General features: G+C 36.5%; 2 protein-coding genes across 3 annotated transcripts in view; both read right to left on the bottom strand.

Annotated features, from left to right (window-relative positions):
- LOC134852870 (uncharacterized) overlaps nucleotides 1-21,157 on the bottom strand; it is a 191,386-nt gene that overhangs the window by 45,404 nt on the left and 124,825 nt on the right. The window lies entirely within an intron of this gene.
- On the bottom strand, nucleotides 5,784-9,619 carry LOC134857246 (uncharacterized). The gene is made up of 2 exons (XM_063873626.1): nucleotides 9,197-9,619; nucleotides 5,784-6,843 (listed from the first exon to the last, which is right to left on the bottom strand). Exons 1-2 carry the CDS (start codon nucleotides 9,527-9,529, stop codon nucleotides 6,475-6,477), a joined length of 702 nt encoding a protein of 233 aa, XP_063729696.1. The 5' UTR covers nucleotides 9,530-9,619; the 3' UTR covers nucleotides 5,784-6,474.

The raw sequence follows: 21,157 nt of genomic DNA, 5'->3' as shown, positions 1-21,157 counted from the left end.
AAAGGTAAACACGAAACATCAAAACACAAATTTTTCTAATAAGTTTCAGCTTGAAGGTCACAATTATTTCTAAAACTTAAGACGCTGTCCGATAAATTTGTTGAAAGCTATAAACACGCAGTTTAACCGCTTAAGGATTTGCAGAAAACAGCCAGATGAACCCAAACAGAAACAACAACGGCCGGTTGCTGTGCAAGTAGCACAATGCTCCGACGATATTCTAAAAAAGTCATGTTTTTTTTTTAAATTAATGTCGTTGTTTGAGTGTGGTGCGACCAAAGAATCTGACGAAAGCCTCTAACTTAAGCATATTGGACAAAACAAGCAAATCGGGAATTAATTTTGTCAAAAAATGACAAGAAAAACCAAAAAATAACAAGAAAAATGCAAAAAAAAAACTTTTGTTTTCAATTTTTCGCAGATTTTTTTTGAATTGTTGAAGATATTATACCCAAGACTGCACTGAAAAAACTTTTAAATTCAATTAACTCGAGTAAAACTAAAGTGATTATTTGTGGTAACTTCTTTTGGTTGAAAACGAGATGAGCCTTCTCGCTTGCTTTTCTCGCTCAAAATTAGACGAAAAATGAAAAACTTAAAACCTTTTTCTCAAATTTGGGACAACATTTTTGAAGTTTTTTAAAAGTAGTTTGAATAAAAACTGAAGGGGCTTCAATATAATACACCATTCGGCCCAATCCAAAAATTATTTGTAGAGCCTCATTTTGTGTTAACAAAAAAGAAAAAACTAAAACACGCCCGAATACGAAGTTCCTCTTCTGTTTTCAAATAGTCCGAACAATCAAATCATTTGACTTATGAAAATCTATAACTTTCAGGTTTCATTGGCATTTGATTTTACGTTCACCTCTAGGATACAGATCAAATTTGAGGAAAAGGCAAAAAGAATACAGATAAAATTTGAGGAAGAGGTGAGAAAACTTATTATAACTTCACAGAACTGTTCAACCGGAAAAAAACGAATTTTTGGAACTTTTCTACATCGGTATATTTTAATAGCAAGCGAACACAAGATGAAAATAAAGCCAATTTTGACAAATGACTTCCAATTTGAAGAAAAGACCTGCAGTAAAATCACTAGCGGCGTAAGCTAAAAATTCATAAACATGTATCGATCAGTAACTAAACCGACAAAACTTGGGTCAAATCTCTTTAAGACGAAAACAAAATCATTGTCATGAAAAACTTTCAAAATTACTACCAAAATTGTAGTTTACTACCAAAATTGTAGTATACTACCAAGATTTTTATCCTTTTAAGCTTCCAGGAAAAGGCATTATGTTTCACTTCAAACGAGTAAAAATTGGTTAAGAAAATCCAATAAAACCTCAGAAAAAAAACATTTACTCCGAAAAAAGCTTTTGAGCGAGAAAAAAAATTATACTAAGTAAGGCTGCAAATTTACAAATTAAGGAAGTACATAAAAAAATTGCCTACACAATGAAAATTGCTTACAGCAGAACAAAACAAGCGATGCAGCAAAATCCACGACAATACTTAACCAGACAAACGATATGCCGACAATTTTTTTTGAAACGGAATATTTTCAGTTAGAAAAAACAGGTCCTAGCCGGATTCGAGGCCAGGACCTTTGCCTCCCCAGGGTACTCGTTACCTCTAGGCCAAGTGGGCGGAAAAGCCGAGAAATTTGAATTAATTCAAGCTGGAGCTAGCAGGTGAGATTTTTAGTTGATATGTTGAAAAAAGTCAACATTCCGATTTGATATCGCTTGCTCTTTGCAAGCGGAAATAAATTCTTGTTGCTACTAGAAATGTCCATGCAGAGCTACAACACAAGAGAGAGAGAGAGAGAGAGACAGACAGACAGACAGACAGACAGACAGACAGACAGACAGACAGACAGACAGACAGACAGACAGACAGACAGACAGACAGACAGACAGAGAGCTCTGAGTACAATTGTAGCAAATGAAGTACCAAGACGAGGGATTCCATTTCTACCCCATTTTACGAATTTTTTTTTCTGTTAAAAATTATTAAAAACACTGGCTATGTAGAACAATCGGCTCCTAGTACAGACTAAGAATCCATTAATGCTAGGAAGAGTGAGATTAAAATGAATCTTTAAAAATTCCAAAAGAGAGTTCATTAATAAATAACTGGTACTAAAAAACCAGATAACTCAGTCTTCTTAAATTGCTTCATCTTTCACTGCTACTTTTGGCTGCCGAAATTAATACTGAGACTGCCTTGTCAAAATTTGCAGGTCGAAATTAGGGTTTAGGAGCAATTCGGAAGTTAGTGTTCTGTATATTTCAAATTATGTAGAACACCAGCAGAGATCAGAACGATCTTTTAGAGCAAGGAAACAACTTCAGGATCTACTAGAATGGTGTCTCTCGAAAATATAATTTTAAAGACGTGCAAATTTGCTTAAATTAACTTAGTAACAAATAACTGCAGCTGGATTATTGTATGTGGTGGCATGGACAGCAGGGTTGCAAAAAACACGTTTCGAGTAAAAAAAACGTTTAAATTGTTTTAAACATGTTTTAAGCAAAAACAAGAATTATATACAGTCTGTGTGAGTTCCAAGTTGAGTGAGTTCTCTTTTCATTTCATTTTCAGTAAAATCGACTCCGAAAAAGTCGGTTACAAAAAAACGCAGCAAATCAAGACTCCAAATCAAAATATCTTTACCGTTTCTCGGCACTTTCGTGCCATTCGCTTCGTTCGATACCTCATTCACGAAATCTATCGAGGAGATTTTTCCACGAAAACAGTTCAGTTAGTCAAAGCACACAAGAAAATCTGCCAATCAGGGGAAGTTGTTTTAAACACTAAAATATTCAGTGTTTTAAACACTATTTTAAACGTGTTTTAAACAAGACATGTTTTAAACATTGCAACCCTGATTGACAGCAGACGCACGAAGAAGTTTTAAAGGACTCAACTGTAAGAAACCCATCAACAGAACCTACAAATCACAATCATGACTATGGCTCCAGAGAAAACCGAGTTTTGACTGTCCAAGTATGGCAAATGCTGAACACAATTTCTGGAGTACAAAAATTAGCAAATCAACTGCCTCATTGGATTGATATCTGGGAATTAAAACTGATTGGTAAACTAATGAACTGGACAAAGAATTTTTTCAAAAATTTTAACAATGAGAAAAAATTTGAACGGGGCGGATAAAAGACATGGGGGATAACCTTGAGTTTTACAGTAAATCTATCATAATAATAATCATAATAACAGAGAGGCTGCAACAGGTAATCTCTTCTATCACGAATAAATAGGCGGAGAAATATCCCGCGAAATAGCAACACTGAGATACTCACCTAATTGATAAGACCTCGAATAAACAAATTAAAGAGAAGAGAACAACAATAGTTTGCGATGTTTTTCGGGTAAAACAGTTCACAAAGAAATTATCACGAAATAATGGACAAAACAAAAAAAACCAAACAAAAAAAAACATTGCTTTCCTTCCAGATCCCTTAACAGAATTACAGATCCCTCAACAGGCATTTATTAGAAACACTCGAAGCATTTCCGAACAGTTTTTACTTTCCTACATTCGAATATAACGAAAGTTCTAAATTGGCAGAACATAGTTAGCGAGCCTTTCAATGATGCTGAGCCTTAAAACATTCGCATCACTGCATATATAATAGAGTTTAAACAAGTGGCCCCTGCAATCTTAGCCAAACGCAAAAACATCACTAAATCAATAGTTTTGCTATTTACAATTGCTTGAAATCCTTTTTTGGGCGTTTAAGCTAGACTTTAAAAAAGAGCCAAGAGTTCCAACAGTGTCAATTAGATCAAGAAACTCAAAAAACGAATAACTGTTTTGAAAAACTTTCAAGTTTTGAATTTCGCAGGAAAAAGTCGTCACCTTAGAGCTCTTTGAATTCCGAGAAACTTTACGGCTAATACTAACCTATTTAGATAAAACTGGGTAAGTTGGTTTACTTTTTCTTCCGAGTGAATTCTGAAAACGCCAACTTTCAAAACTCAACTAATTTACGTTTTATCTCGCCATTAGCATTATTATTCCAGGGAGTTTTATTTGTCCTCCTTTCAGCAAATGAACTTGAATAGTTCACGGACTAAGAAATCACGGACTTAAATGCGAAAAACTAAGTTTGAGCGTGAACAGTTTCATGAAAAAAAGTTCACAAGGCCTAAAAAAGGAGTAAATCACTCCACTCATTAACACCGAGAAAAAATGAACCACGCGCTGTTTAGTTTAGTAAAATTCGCGAGAAAAAAAGTTTTCTGAACATTCACTGTGAAAACCGCCAGAAACTAAGCAGATAACTGTTGGAGCGAGAGCGGATGAAACCGAAAATAAACATCAGAAAAATAATACAATTGGGCCAGTACGGTGCACAAAATATGCTAGAAGAATCATAGTTCTTGCTAAACGCAACTGCTTACAGCCTCGGGTACATTTAGAGCATGGTTGTACAAAAAAAATTTAATTACAATTCTTAAAAAAAATTGTTGCCCAATTTGAAACATAGCAAACACACTGTTAGAAAAGAGTCAATGAACGCAAGGAAATAGAAAAAATGTTAGAGACGTTTTTGAATAAAACTTCAACATTCGAAAAAAATATGGCCTCAAAGCTCTTTGAATTTCAAAAACATATTAACACTTTTTGATAAAATCAACCCAAAGTGAGAAAATTGGATCAACAGGTAAGTTTTCTATTCCGCTGAGAAATAAGAAATCAAAACACACTTTCGAAACTAGAATCCGATGACACACTGTTCGAAAAAAAAAACAGTTTTGTCTTCCTGTTAATATAGGAAATGAACTGCACTTAAATATAAATCATAAGTGTTAATACAGGAAATGAACTGAACTGAAATATAAATCATAAGTCAAACCGCGAAAAACCAAATTTGAACTTGAACAAAATTCACAGAGTCGAAGCTGAGCTTCGCATTACTTGGGATACAACAAATGCAGGGTTAAAATAGCATGACTCCCAGAAATAGCAAAGAGGACTTCGAACGTTGATACTTTTGAAAAAAAATTCAGGAAACCGCAAAGAACTGGAAAAAATTTCAGGATTAAATTTATTGATCAGCCAAAAAATAAAAACATAGAAATTCTGTAATCATACATTCAACTAGATCTAACAACATGTATGAAGATAGTTTTGAAAAACAAACTTACCCAGACAATGGAATGCGGAATTAGTATCGGAACAAAACTTACCATGTAGTCACAAAGTCAGAAATATCTGAGCAGAAAGCCTTCAAGTCGAAAAAAAAAATAAAAAATTGAAACTAACAAAAAATTGAAATCCCCACTCCCGCGCAACACATAAGCCCACAGAAAAATTTTTGCTCATCAAGCGGTGCACTATGAGGCCACTAGACCGATATTAAATAGGCCAAAATCTATTAACCTTAATATTTTCAACACGGAGGAGTAGGATTTGCAATGAGGACAAAGAGATGAAAGAGGCAAGGAGAGTCGTATGAACAAAGTTATTTACGGGAAAGTCTAGTGCCCGATTGCAATATCCTTGCTTATGCAAGGTTGATAATTATGATTAAAAGCAAATGAAAAGAATAAAAATGAAGAAAACAACCTTCAAAAACAATTATCTAACAAAAAATGTTTCCAATAAGTCAAAAAACTAGATTTATATATGAAGATTACCTCAGCAGCACATCATACTCGAACGCATGAATTTGGTAGTTGGAGATTCCTCTTACGCGAAATTTATCTACATATCTCAATACTTAATAACCTTAATTCAACCCAGAAAACGATTAGTTTAAGAAGTCTGAATTAATAGAGTGAATGAAGTTGAGTTTCAGTCGTAATTGATTACATAAAACATCATGTTAGTAGCATCAGTTTAAGCTATAAATGAACGATTCCAACTAATCTAAACTACGCCTGTTTCAGTACTGAGTTTATTGTAGGGTGGGGAAGATTACGACCAAGGGTCGAGCGTTTGTAAATAAACTAATGAGCACTAAATCTGATCGTGATTTAACCATAGCAGTGCTCAAAAGTTTTGGAAAGTATCAGTTATAAAGTCGACAGCAAAAAACGGCAACAGGTCTATTTAAAAATCTTGAATAATATTCAATTATATCAATCGTGTAAGCATATGATGATCGCGAAAAATGGGGAACTGAATGCTCACAAAATATACCAGTAATAATATCCACACTTATTTTTACATAATAGCATCAAATGTGTTGACCTGCGGTTAGCTACAGTGTGTGAAACGAAATATTTTGAGAAAATGGAATCTCGAGCAGTTTTATATTAAAAAATTATGATAAGTAGTATATTTTAAAACTGCCAGACTTAAACCATATTGACTTGAAGTACCGGAGACTTTCATCTATACCAAATAAGAGCTCTCTTAGTTGCATTGGTTCCAGTTAATGAGGCTTATAGAAAAAAGGCTCCGGTAATTCAAGACTTTTCTCAGAAACTCCGCACGTTTCAACCAATAATATAACCCATATACATATATTTGTCGGCTCCTTCCACTTTGTCAACAGAAGGTATCAACGGGTGACCAGGTCGCATTGGAGAGAATCCCAGGAACATGAACGTCTTCATTATAACATCCCGATGATCTTGCTCGCTTGGTATGCATACCACCACGTTTTCGCACTCCAGTTCCTCCTCTGCGTATTCCAGCAGCTGAACAAACGCGTCTCGGCTACCCTCGGGAAAAGCAGCCGAGTTTATTTGAACATATAAAGAAGCCTCGTTCCACCGTATGACGTTCCACTTGATCTCTCGTTCTTGTGCAATGGATCCAACTCGCGACACAAATGACAGAAACTTCAAATTTTCCCCAGATTTCTGAAATCACAAATTAAATATCTATATAAAAATAGCAATTTCAATAAAAGTTTCAATGAACAATGGGACAAAACTAAACGATCGACTTTTCGAACAAATTTCAACTTTCGAGTTTCAAAAGAAAATATCTATCAGCTCAAACTTTTAGAATTTGACGAAATCTTTGCGATACAAATATGAATGACTATGGTTAAAATCAAACGGAAAAAAATGGAACAAAAAACTTCAAAAAAAAAACAAATTTTCAAGACATCATTTCTGCAGAACTACGCCGACGAAAATAAGCAGACCGACAATAATCTAAATTAGCCAAAAAAATCTTTTTGCAAAAAAAAACAGGTCTCGACTGGAATCGAACTCCCGGGTTTTGTCTTCTTAAGCATGGGGGTTGAACTGTTTTGGAAGAAAGCTGAACCTTCAAAAAAACAGGCTACAGGAACTAAGCCGACAAAAATAATCAGACGGACGATAGCTCGAAAAAGCACAAAAACTCTAGTTTGCAAAACAGGTCCCGACCGGATTCGAGCCGCAACCCTTTGCGGTCTCAAGCTGTTGGTTTATCTCTACTCCAGATGCACCAGATGTTTGATTGAATTTGGACTTCTAATAACCAAGCGGCAACAAAGCCGAAAATATCTGAGCAGAAACATTTCCTAACGAAAAAAATCCAAAAAAAATCAGAACACACGCACACACAAAACTTTTTTCGATCCCCAAAAACGACGCAATAGGAGCCCACTACGTTGATATAAATTGAACCGAAACTTATTAAGTCAATAAAAAAGACAAAAGTCGAAGAAAAATTTTTTCACATATCGATCTAGTAAAATTACATCAAATGTGAAAAACAAATTTCGTAACGGCCGGACTTTTGAAATGCTAAGACAACTAAAGCAACTAGAGTGAAATTTGTTTGCACCAAAAATAAATGATTCTAAGATGTGGTAACTAAGACGAAAAAACATAAGCAGACAAATAATAGGCCGAAATTTTTTTGAACCGGAATATCTACCATTTGAAACAAAAAACAAGTCCTAGTCAAATTCAGGGGTATTCGTTAGCTCCAGGCTAAGTTTGCAGGAGACACTAAGAAATTTGAAATCATTATAAACCAAGGTAAAACCAGGAGTCCAGATGAGTCCTGTGAACGAAAATATTTTCGGCAAAGAAAAGTCTAGTAGCCGATTGGAATACCATTGCTTATCGCAAGGGTGAAAAATCAGGAGTTGAAAAATGAAAAATTGTCGAATTTCGAAGAAAAGGATGCCCTTTAAGCTCTTTGAATTTCTAGAACGATTTATGATTGGCGCTTTTTTGATTAACCCAACTTGAGAAAACTGGATCAACAGGTAAAGTTTTCATTCCGCTGGAAATCTAAAAATTAAATTCCACTTTCGAAACTAGAAATCGTTCGTTTTTTTGCGCCATTTCCACATTGGTATTTGAGGAGTCCTATTTAGGTCACTTTCAGCAGATGAATTTCAATTCATTTCAAAAGTGCATATAAACTTAAAGGCATCAATATATGAAGACTTTTTCCTGGAAAAAAAATCAGCAAGACCTATAAAAGAGTCTTTACTACGTTCATTACTCTTAAAAAAGCAAGCTATCAAATGATTTAAGTGATTATGTTAAACTAGTTGTTACCCGAAAAAAGTCTATATTCTATTTTGATAACGCTTGCTAATCGCCAGCGGAACAAAATTATTATTGTATCAAACTTCAATACGTGAAACATCAAACTTTCCGAATTTTTTCTTGAAAAAACGAGGAAAAAAATCAATGCGACCTTTATACTGAAATAACAAAAATACCGAAAATTTTAAAAACTCAATTAATTTTTCTTTGAAAGCTTGTGGTAATTGATGTTAGCCATTCCCTGCGTGAAAACAAAACGTTTTATGTACATTTTTGCCTGACTATACGGAAACATCAAAACTTGAAATCTAAATTGAGCGCCTTACTTCCGAGGAACAAAATTCGTACGACTTTGATCTGGAATATAACAAGTACTTAAAGATTTTCTCGTAACACTTTTTCTTGTGCAGTTTGCAAAAATATACAGAAATGCAAGAATTTTTAATTGTAGCTTCAAAAATGAGCTGTTCGTTTTTAGAGTTTTATGTGAACTTTTGAGCGTTTCAGCAAAAAAGAATCAGGTAAAATAGAACAACAGAGCAAAACTGACGTAATAATTACCAATTTATTGTTTAAAATTTTCTATCATTTTTCCCTTTTTCATTTCCCTAGTTGCGTTACTTCTTTCTTGAGTCTTCGCGTATCATCACAACGTTCACTGATACTTAATCATTATGTTATAGTCCCTATGATTTCTTCAGCATTAACTTTTTACCTCGACGTTTTCAATGCTGCCGAATAACTTCTTGACAAATCGAAGGAAGTCCTTGTCCAAATTTCCAATCTGTTCTTCATTCACATAGAAGCCGCAATCTTCGTTTTCATCATAGTTGGTTGTTGCCGTTTTCACTGTCGACGATATAGTTAATACTTCGCCGCCCGGGTCCCCGTCGTCCTGAACCGAGCCTGCGTCAAACCCAATACTGAGCAGGGCCGCCCAGAGAGGCGGAATACATTGAGCACTCAGCTCTAGTGGAATTACCCCGTGATCTCTGGGAACCCCGAGGTACGAACAGTTTAGTTTTTTGCGCTTCTTTTTCGCCGTCATTTCTGAGGAGAGAACTTAATATTAACGAGGCTCCCTTGACCATTTGAATGGGTATTGTCTATCCGCAGTGAGCGAAGATGAGCAAATTGCAATCTGAAGCAAAGACGAGTTCCATTTACATATATTTTTAGCTATGTCATACAAATAAAAATTATTGCCCTTAAATCAAAACAACAAACAAGAAAACATATCCAGAAAGAATATCCTTGAAATATGAACTATCTTCACTAGTAGTCAAAACAAAAGGAAGGTCTCGTAAAGTCTAGATCTCAGACCGTATAATCTCATTATACCGAATTCTGCTTTATTTTTCTGTCTAATTCTGCAAATACTAACACAGGCGAAGCGGAGCATGAAAACACAATTATAGCATTGATGTCTAGCCGACAGAGAATCAGACGGAAGCCGCTAAGAATTTCTTTTTCAGAGCAACTGCGCTTGTCAACAGATTACCAAAGCGCCTTTAACTATCCGAGAGAATAGGTCTGAAAAAGCTAAATCTTTTCTATCTATGGACACTTTGAAACAAACTACAACGAACTTATCTCCAGTACTTGGAAAATTAGAACAGCAAAACTCATTTTTTTAAAGGAGTAAATCCCGGGCCCACAGGACCTACATACATATGTCAAGTACATACATACATATGTCAGGCGGTAACTAAGCCGGCAACATTAAGTCCAAAAACTGCTATTGAAAGGAATCAATCATGGAAACGCTCGGGAATGAGTTCATAGAAACGCTTTTAAAAAAATAAGTTTCAAATTAACATTCCATTTGCCAGAACTCTAAATGCTTCCATAATGCGATGAAAGTAAAAACAACAAATTTGCTTATTCTTTGCGCATCTGTGGGTCTTGGAACCTAAAAGGACAGTTAAAAATGTTCAAAGATCCTTGTTGACTATGTGGCAGTCGGTCATATTTGGAAGTTTGACCTTGATTTGGAAGTTTAACCTTGATTTTGGGGACGAAAGAAATTTTATAAAAATTCGAATCGACCATGTCATGCTCAAGTTTCTCGCGACAATTGAAAATCAGAAGTTAAATTGATCAGAAGAAAAATATCAGAATTGCCGGAAAATCGATAAAAATCAGTCAAGAGTAAAATTGCTGTTCGCAATTTAACTGCAATCAACAACTTGAGTAGAGCTGTCTTGTTCCTGATAGAGAGAAACGTGAAATCTTGCGAGAGTATCGTCGTTTGGCGAGAGAGAACCTTGACCGGAAAGGTGGACAGCTGAAGCTGCCCAATGGTTCAGAAGATTAAACTTATTAGTTTAAAACTACTTATTGCAGAAAACTTCTAGAGTTGCTTATCATTTACTTAATTCTAGAGTCGCGTCACTATGTGAGTACCTAATTTAATTTTCTTGAGTGCATTTTGTGATTATGTTGAGATAAGGAGAGTTTTAGGTTAAAAAACAAAAGGTATGTTGATCTCGTTTCGTTCTATTCTTGCTAACCCGATATCTTTTTCAGTGTGTATGTTTGCAGTACTGTAGCATATCAGGTGGTGGGTTTTAATACAGTCTTGTATCTTTGATCGTTTTAACATTGGTAGCAGGAGGTATCCTCGATGTCTGGCTTCAAAAACCCACAGGCGTTGGGCAGTGCATCGTCCTATGAAGTGTGGAAAACAGAAACTTCCATGTGGCAGACTTTGACAGATCTACAGCCGTCTAAGAGAGAATTAGCTGTTGCTCTTGCGCTGACTGGTTCAGCTCGAGAAGCTGCTATGTCAAATGATGAAATCCGTTACAATAGAGATGATGGAGTGAAAATATTACTAGAAGATCTTGACAAGTGATTCAAAAAAGACTCGGTTGATTTGGCTTATTCAATTTTCAGCAAGTACACTCGTCAAGAGAACAATGGTACGATGGAGTATGTGTTCGGTTTTGAGCAGAAGTAAAATACCGCGAAAAAATAAAATATGGAATTTCCAGATGCGGTTCTTGCGTTTAAACTCCTGGACAATGCTTTACTCGATGAAACTAGCAAGAAAATGGCTCTCACGGCTTGCAAATATCAAACGTTTTCATCAATGAAAAGTGCCTTGAATTGATTATTCAACCACGTTGCGAGTGATCAAGTCGTGACCCGATCTGTCTTGTGTGAAAGAAGAAGTTATGTTTGCCGGAAGTGGCATATCAGGTTATCGTGGCCGCTGTTTCGAACCTCCCTTTAGAGGTAACAACCGAGGAATTTTCCAGCATAAGAAACTGAATGGTCGAAATCCCGTTATTAATGGCTATGTTACCCGATGCAAAATTTGCGATTCAACGTTCCACTATGCAAAAAGCTGTCCACATGGGTCTCAAAGTGTTAATTTATCAGAATCTAACACTACGAAGAGTTGTAACAATGAAGAGGGCGAAGGTTTCGACGCACATGAAAGTTTCAACATCATACTGATGAATGAAGTACCGCTAGACAAGCAATATGAAGTGTACTTTGCAGAAGCAGATCTTGCAGCAATTATTGACACAGCATGTTTAAAAACTGGCTGCGGAAGCAGTTGGTTGTCGGTTTTTACCAATCAGTTTTCTTTAGAGTCTGTTATTTGTTAGAAAAGTGAGGTTCCATTTCGTTTTGGTGACGCTCCACCTGTTAATTCGTTCGCATTAGTAGTTTTACCTGTGAAAATAGGTGAAGTGGAATGTAAAATTGAAGCTGAAGTTGTTGACCGGGAAAAACCGCTGCTTCTCGGTAAAACATCACTGAAGCACCAGTTTTAGTCAATATATCTGCGAGTTGATTCTTTGTGGACATCCACAACACTAACGTTTTCCTTCTCGATTTTTTCACATATAAGATGTAATTCCAAACGCAAACGCTTCTCCGTAACGTCTTTTTTCGACTAAGACGTTTTTTCAACTCAATGGCCTGTCGTCATGTTGTGATAATTATTCACTTGATGCGTTATCTTTGCTGAACAAAATGATAAAGCATGCTAAATGTGAGCATATTGACATAAGATTTCCGTCAACTATGAAACTTGAGACTCTACAAGTCGTTTGCTTCATAGACGCTTCGTTCGGCAATGTGAAAAATGGAGGAAGTCAAGGGGGTTGCATAATATTTGTTACAGATAATTCGGGAGTTTGCGCTCTTCTTAGTTGGTCATCAAAGCGTCTCCGACGGGTTGTCAAGTCTACACTGGCTGCTGAAAACCTGGCACTCATATACCGCCTAGACACAGCAATTTTTGTTCGCCAATTACTGACAGAACTCCTGTACCAACGTATTGATTATAGAATTCCAATTTTGTGCTTTATTAACAACAACGACGTGTCAGTGGAGTTGAAGTCGAAAAACGACGTTACGGAGAAGCGTTTGCGTTTAGAAATACATCTTATACGTGAAAATATCGAGAAGGAAAACGTTAGAGTGTTGTATATCCACAAAGAATCAACTCGCAGATATATTGACTAAAACTGGTGTTTCAGTAAGCCTTTAGCAAAAAAATTTGTGCTATTTCATCCCTCAGTTCAGTCCTACCTTCTATTCTGTAGATCTGGTGCTTTGAAATTAGTTTACACGTTTTCTCTGTACGTTTTTACGGCGTTTTTATCAATAATATTAGTTCGGAGCTGTTGTGAAAAGTCAGTATCTTTTAATCTGTGGTTGAACTTGTTGAACACGCAGTTCGTTGTGACAATTTCAGTCATTGGTAATCTATTCATTTGATTGGCCAATCACGGCTATGCTAGAATCAGTTTCGCGAAGCGCTTACGCTTCGTTTGATGTACTTCACGTGCTTTTGATTGGCCAATCACGGCTATGCTAGAATCAGTTTCGCGAAGCACTTACGCTTCGTTTGATGTACTTCACGTGCTATGCGATAACGCTGTATTGCGATGTCGTTAATTAATTGAAATGAGCGGTAGATTGTTGATCTCGTTTTGCTGTATTCTTGTTAACCCGATGCCTTTTTCGGTGTGTATGTTTGCAGTACTGTAGCATATCAACTGGTGGGTTTTAATAGAGTCTTGTATCTTTTTTCGTTTTAACAGGTATACTAGAGCTTCTGACCCTGTTTTTAATGGCGTTCGCGTGTTTTAGGTATTTAGAGACCTAGCCATGGGGCGTTCTTAATTCTAGAGTGGGGGGTTTGATAGTGGCTTTGAAGCGGTAACACGATTTGTAGTGCCATGTCTTACACGAACCGAATTCGCTCCGACTGAATGAGGTATAAAAGCACAAGAGATAGTGTACCTGACGCTTGAGCCAATCGTTATAAGGCCTGTTTTTCTTAACCTCATATGTGACATAAGTAGGCGGTTGTTAAAATCAATGATTCATTTATGAATTTTTTTTGAGTTGAATTCTAACTTTTGGTTTGCTGCAATCTGCCTGTCAATTGCTGACAATCCAGAGAAGAGCTATCAAAAAGCAAGAGGCAACGTTGCAACATGCGCGGAAGGCTTGTCTGTGTATCTACGAACCGCATTCTTACACCTCACAGGTCGATCAACAACCAGTGAATTGGTAACTTGAGACACATTGCCGGAATTACGAGGTCGGTAAACGACACCTATGATCAACAGCTAATTTCTAGGAAAACTTTCAAAATACAGGTCCAGTATCAAAATTTGTTCAGAAAGATTTGCATCGGTACTGAACGAAACTCATGAAGCGGTATTTAATGAACTTGTAAATAACTAATCCTGCGCCAGCTTTCTTGTTTTGCCGTACATTTATCTCCAGATGATACCGGCTTGAAGATTTGAACGGAGGACAAATAGCTGAGGAAGATGGAAAAATCACAGATTCAAAGCTTTCTATCAGCAAACTAGATGATACCAAAAAGTGTCTCTCGACATACATACAAACAAGCCGAATCTCCGTTTGAATACAAAAAATTGAAGAAAGGAGAGGTCAAAAGCGCTGTACAGTTCGTTTCTGGAGATAAAAGTTTCGTGATCGTTGCTCATGAAAGTCGAGATCTTGGGAAGCTCAAGCATCTCGACCACCCAGAGTATAGACGCGAGATGTGTCATATGCGTCAGTTGCTCTAGTGATACAACACAATAAAATTGCATGTCGAAAAAACTAGATCTATTACAATGAATAAGGCTAGTTTTGAAGCAAAAACATGCCGAGAAAAGCGAATGTGAAATTAGCATCTGAAAAAAATTTACAGAGCGGTAACAAATGCCTTGGCAAAAACCTTTTAAGCGAAAAAAACATCAACAAGATTTAAGGCATATGATAAGTCCCCCTCGCCCTCGAAACTCCCAAAAAACATCATTCGCTTGTCAAGTGAAAAACTAGAGTCAACTAAGCCGATATAAAATAGCCGAAAACCTATTTAGCCCGAAAAAATGAGAAAAATGAAAAAAGTTGAGACAAATAAGAAGTTATTGAGCTCCCTCGCCCTCAAAACACAGACACGCACAGACAAACACTTCGCTCGATAAGCCGATATAATATAGGCCGAAACCTAACAAGCCGGAAAAAAGTGATGAAATATTGTTATCATGAAAAGATGGAATTATATGTCTATTAAGATATAAAAAATTTCGAATTCTTGATGAAAGACACCTAGTGCCCAGCTGTTGAGGAAATAACGTGTTTGAATATAATATACTGATAAAGGACGAAAGGTTTAATTTCAAAAATTGAAATTGGCCCATATCCTTAGTTTTTCAATTTAAAAAAAGAGCAAAAAATTTTGAGATTTTCGATTTTTCCCAAAGACTTAAATTCTTTCTTACAAAAAAATAAAAAGGCGCGACTTCTGCAGAAAAGAAATCTATTAAACCAATGAATCTCGATGTTTAAAAGTGGGAAGAAGTTCTCATCATTTTTTTTCAATTAAGTGGGTCAAGTCAAAATCAGCAACCTTTGTTTAACCGTGTTGTTTACTTGTCAGTTTAAAAGTTGAAAGTCATAAATCAGTATTGTTTCACTCCTTTTCCGGAAATAGCATAAAATTCCGTTAAGAGTCTTTTAATTCTAGACAACCAAGTCAGTGAACTGACAAATGACATACGAGTATTTCAACAAAATCCCAGCAACCTCTTCTTTCGGTTGAAATTTTCTTCTCGGATTTGATAGGGTAAGTAATCAGAAAATTCAAAAGAGTTTCTTAGAAACGATCAAAATCAAACACTTGATTATCTACAAACCGAAACTTTTTTGCTTAAAGCAGGTCGTGGCCGGTAAATCAACTCGATTGAACATTTATTTTGTGTGCCAGTCGGTCATATTTGGAAGTTTGACCTTGAGAAAAGCAAGAGCACTTAATTTTGGGGTGAAATTTAATTTTTCAAAAATTCGAATGGAGCCTGTCATGCACGATTTTCTCGCGATAACTGAAAACCGAAAAAGAGAATTCAGAACGATCGAACAACAATCGCGGGAAAGTTGCTAGATAAAACAGTGGGAAATTGCTATTCGCAATTTCTGTCGGAATAGAACGAGAGTAGAGCTGTCCCATCTGAAACAGAGACAGGCGTATTCCCGAGAACTGGATTGTTATCACTCGATTGGATTACTATTTGAACTGAACTAGAGTGAACCTTCGGTGGAAAGGTGGACAGCTTGAGTGTCCCAATGGTTCATGAGAAACTACATCCTAGAGTTAAAACTTGTCTTTGTCATTGAAACATTAAAACTCATTTAGTTACATTATTTAATTCTCGAGTTAATTACCGACTGAAATACTTCCCTTTCTTGAGTGTGCTACGATGTGAGTACTTAATTTAAATTTCTAGAGTGTGTTTTATGATTGTTATGTTGAGGTAAGGCGAGTTTTAGGTTGAGGTAATACTTGAGGCTACATCCACGATTTCAGTTATTCAATGACTTAAGAATTGTTTGTGGGTTCCATTACAATGACAATTCCTTGCTTTTATAATCCGAATTTGTAGATAATTATTCTTGATTTAAATTTTAAAAGTTATTCTAGATCCAAATGTGAGTCGTAAAAACACTAAGCAAACTTCTTGGAGCAAAATTAATACCAACTAAGATAGAAACCCGGGCAACTGATGACAAGCGAGACGAGAAAACCCAATGCTCATGCTTTAATATCGAGAAAATCAAAGTCTTAAACGAAACTTAAAATGTTAATTCAAACGTTTTCGCACATTCTGTGCATCATCAGGATTAAAATTTTACAATATTTACAAAACGATCAAAGATCTGAAAAATGAGAAACCTGTCTAAAAAGGCTCCAAAACATTTTAACCATTCAAATTTGAACAACTGTAATTACATAATATAATTACGTAATCATGAATAACATTTTCCTGTAAATTTCTGAGATTTTTTAATTTTTTGTTCTTTCCGGTTATAAAATTTTGATTTGGGAACATTTTTGATTCTGACATGTCAGTTTATTAAATTTTAGCCATGTTATACATAGACTATAATTTTAGTGTTAATTCCCGAGTATTGGGTAATATGCAGTAATATTGGCTAATTTGTGGCTCAAAGAATACGAACCTGCATTAAAGAAAGAAGTACCAAAATTGACTGTGCTAAGCAGGGATTGCAATATATTGAATGATCAGATATTGAATATTGAGACGATGTCAATATTGAATTTTTAATATTGAGATACTGAAGGCTAGATATTGATATTGATATTGAATTTTTTGTAGATATTGAGAAAAACGGATTTTGTATCATTGCTTGAAACGTGACGTTTTAACACATACACATAAAACAAATGGTGATAAAAACTCACTCAAGCATTAAAATTAAACAAATTAAACAAAAAACAATTACATTGCAAAAAACTAAACAAATTTAATTATATATTTCGAAATTCAATATTGAATTTGGTCTCTGGTATCTTAAAATAGTGATAATATTGAGATATTGAGCTTTTAGATATTGATATTGATATGGATATTGAAATTTCATCCTATTTGATATTGATATTGATATTGAATGAAAGATATTGATATTGAGCTCAATATATTGATATTGTATTGAAATCCCTGGTGCTAAGTGAGGGTAACAAGGAAGTGTGCCCTAGATGTCAGAAAAAGGTGACATATCGGACAAAAGGAGTAGAATGCGAAGCTTGTTTGAACTGGTACCACTTAGGGTGTGGTAACATATCAGAATCCGAATACGCAGACATCGCTGAAGCAGTATGATATTGCATGACTTGCAAAAAACAACGGGAAGCAGATCGGACTGTGAATGGTGTTAAAGTTTTTCTAAGATATGTGGACGACATAGTTAGAACGGTCAAGGGCGATCCTGGGGTAGTTCTCGAGGCTGCCAAGAAGTTGCATCCAAACTTGCAGTTCACCATAGAAGAACTCGATAGTTGGCCTTTTTGGACTTAAATGTCAACGTGGATTCAGCAAAAAAGGTCACGTGTGGTTGGTCCCAAAAACCCGCTGATACCGGCACCATTCTAAATTTCAGAGGCTGTGCACCTTTGCAGTACAAAAGAAACGTTATTGAAGGGGCGGTTCATAGGGTTTTCAGAAGTACCTCAACATGGGAGTATTTTGACCAGGCATTGGAAAACAATCTGAAACTATGGATTGAAAATCAATATCCAAAAAATTGGTCTGACAGGGTAGTGTTTGAAACTCTTATCATGATCATTGAGGGAAAGAAAAGTTTAGAGGTGAAGGCATCAGAACCGAGAAATGACAAATGGTTGAAAGACTCACCACCCCTACTTACAATGCAATATCGAGGCAATCCATCTCAACTGTTAGCTGCAAAGGTTCGGCTAATATCCGGGGCACAAATAATTTTTACAACAAGAAAATTGAAAACATGCTTGCCATCCCTCAAAACTTCCTTTGCTCGTGAATTGAGATCCAAAGTGGTGTACAAGCTTTTATGTAGTGGATGTAACTCCACCTATGTCGGCCAGACTCAACACTTAAATTATAGTCTATGTATAACATGGCTAAAATTTAAAAAACTGACATGTCAGAATCAAAAATGTTCCCAAATCGAAATTTTATAACCAGAAAGAAAAAAAAAGAAAAAATCAAAGTCTTATTCTCCCATGATCTGAAATCCAATGTGGTCTACAAACTGTCTTGTTGTGAATGTAATTATACCTATTTTGGACAAACTGTTCGACATTTGGCCACAAGGATTGAGGAACATAAGAAAGAGGACTCGCCTGTTGGCATTCGCAATACGTCAGTGTGGGAAGTAAGCGACCACTGCACAATGGAAATGGGAGATAATAGATCATTTAAACACCGCAATGAAACTCCTAACATTAGAAGCGCTTCAATTTAGGAAACTGAGACCAGGGATCAACACGCGGGATGAGTCAAGGAGCAGGGAGCTAACACCTAGATTTAAGTTCAAAAACATTTTTGGCTTAAATTATCGAACATGTCGATCGAAAAAATTGTAAAATTAAAAAGTTAGTTGAGGTAAAATTAAGAAAGATTTAAAATCTCAGAAACTCAAGGAAAACTAAAATTAGGGAAATCTTACGTAATAATGCTAAAATTTGATTGGTGCAAATATTTTACTTTTTGCTTTGAAACACTTAAAGGTTTTTTATGATGTTTTAACGTCTGTAAATCAGTTTATATCAATTTTATTAACCTGGCAATGGATATAGTTCCAAAAACATTCGAATAGTTCTTTCGCGTAAGGGCCAAGAAACGTTGAATACATTTTTTTGCGGCAATGATAAATGAAGTTTTAACAAGCATTTGAGTTTGGGCTGGCGCTTCCAATAGGTTGCTTACACTATTAATTTTGAGAATTTCAGAACAAACTTCCTTACGCGAAAAATTAGTTCCCTCTGAACTCAAGGCTAAAATTTATAACTGGTAAGGTACAACAAACTATAGCGGAAAACTGTGAAATGGTATACAAAAATTACCTGTTTTCTTTTTATGCGCACTCAATCTCAGAAAATTGGTAAAAGCTTTGAAGGCAAATGCTTGAAATAATAAGAGCCTTTATTGGCAAAGAATCTCGGAAACTCCATAACTCATCATATTTTCGGTCGAGAATAACGTCATAAAACATCGGCAATCTGCCATGAAAACGGTAAAAGTCGGCGCACGCTAGCCACAGGAACTGGTAATAACGTTCATGAGACAAATTGCCCTTTTTGGCGGTCAGCCTTAAACAAGGCTAAACCGAGTTGGAACCAAAAAAACAGTAAAAAATGGTCAATTGGGACTATATCGGCTCTGGTCTACATGTTTTAGGGTCTGCGAAAGGGGGGACTCGACAGGTTGGAATCTTGGCCGCATGGTCAACTGGCCTACGAGCTTGTCTTTTTATGCATTTATACTCTAAGTTACTTTTGCGTAGCAATATCTCAGCCCCCGAAAAAGGAAGAACCCGAGCGAGCTTAACGGTCGGCCGAGTGAGTTCACGCGTTGCAGTCTTAACAAGGTCGGGCGTGCGCATAATGTAGCTTCACAGTTCGGGCAAGAGGGTAGTACCCACGCGGACTATCGGGCTCAATCACCCATACGAGATCGCTTGTTTTAACAGTGAAGTCAGACTGAGTGTGCCACCCGACACGCTTATTCATTATTGGATCATAGCCTTAGCGTTAGCGTACGGCTGCGCTCGCACGTATATTTTCTTGTGGTTGGATTGCTCTCCAGGTAAAAGCGAAGGACAGCTTGTTGCAGTTTGTCCAAGCAAAAAGTGGTTTGTGTTTAACTTTTCCAACTCACGTGAATCGGTACTAACGAGAGTGATTGGTCTCAAAATTAGGGCCTGCTCAACTCAGCAGAGTGTTGTTCCTAACACCTCTTCAGTTACTCAGTTACTCGCCTACTGCCTAGTATAACGTAAAGCACGCGCTTTACGCTTCGGACGAGGCGCTCCCAGGAGCCGCCATGATGAAGTGCGCCTGTCGGGTTAAATTTCCAAGCAAGCAACACCTTTGTATGCAAAAATGTTTGGAGCAATGACGTTCCAGTTCCTGATGCAGGCAAGTAATTTCTTTTCCGCACCAACGAACTTCGTGCCATAATCCGACCAGATCGTGCTTGAAGTACCACGCCGCGCAATGAACCATTCAAAGCCCATGATACAAGAACTAGTTTCCAGAGATAGTACAACCTCAAGATGTACAGCCCTAGTGGTGAGGCAATTGAAAATAAATCCCCATCTTTTTTCAGCGCTTCTGCAAACCGGAACCTAAAGCGTTCCAGAATAATCCACATCCGTATGATTAAAGGGTGGTTGCTTATTTCCGAGACAGGTAAATCGGACATACACATTGATTTTCGATAGACCGAAGTAGTCGACGCATCCCTGGTTTTGCATATTTCACTCTTAAAATGGAGCGCATGTAGTCTAATTTTTGATGAAAATGCTTATGGTGGAGGCTGCGGGCCAACATGCGAACTATGGTATGACGGGCGTCGAGTAATATTGGGTGCTTAGAATCAAACGTTATTCACTAAGCAAACGATCTAGCCAGTGGAACGAATGGTACCAGTGGGACGAATAAATGGCAAGTATGTTGCAATTTTACCACTTTTCTTAATAGTTTTGCCAGCGGTGAGCGTTTTTAACTCAATGGGGAAGAATTCTATCTGAGCAAGATGAATTTTTTTTTTTTTGCAATATCAAGTTCAATGGGGTCGGTGATTCATAAGTCCTTACCGCGAAACTGCTTTTGTGAAGGCAGCATTCTTAA

The sequence above is a fragment of the Symsagittifera roscoffensis genome, chromosome 1 (genome assembly GCF_963678635.1).
Source record: "Symsagittifera roscoffensis chromosome 1, txSymRosc1.1, whole genome shotgun sequence".
Classification (NCBI taxonomy): Eukaryota; Metazoa; Xenacoelomorpha; order Acoela; family Convolutidae; genus Symsagittifera; species Symsagittifera roscoffensis.
Note: the sequence above shows the minus strand (reverse complement) of the source record. Positions and strands in the feature narration are given on the sequence as shown.

Coding starts and splice junctions, on each gene's coding strand:
- LOC134857246 (XM_063873626.1), bottom strand. CDS start 9,529: ATGACGGCGAAAAAGAAGCGCAAAAAACTAAACTGTTCGTACCTCGGG. Junction 6,844..9,196: donor GCAGCATTGAAAACGTCGAG/GTAAAAAGTTAA, acceptor TTGTGATTTCAG/AAATCTGGGGAAAATTTGAA.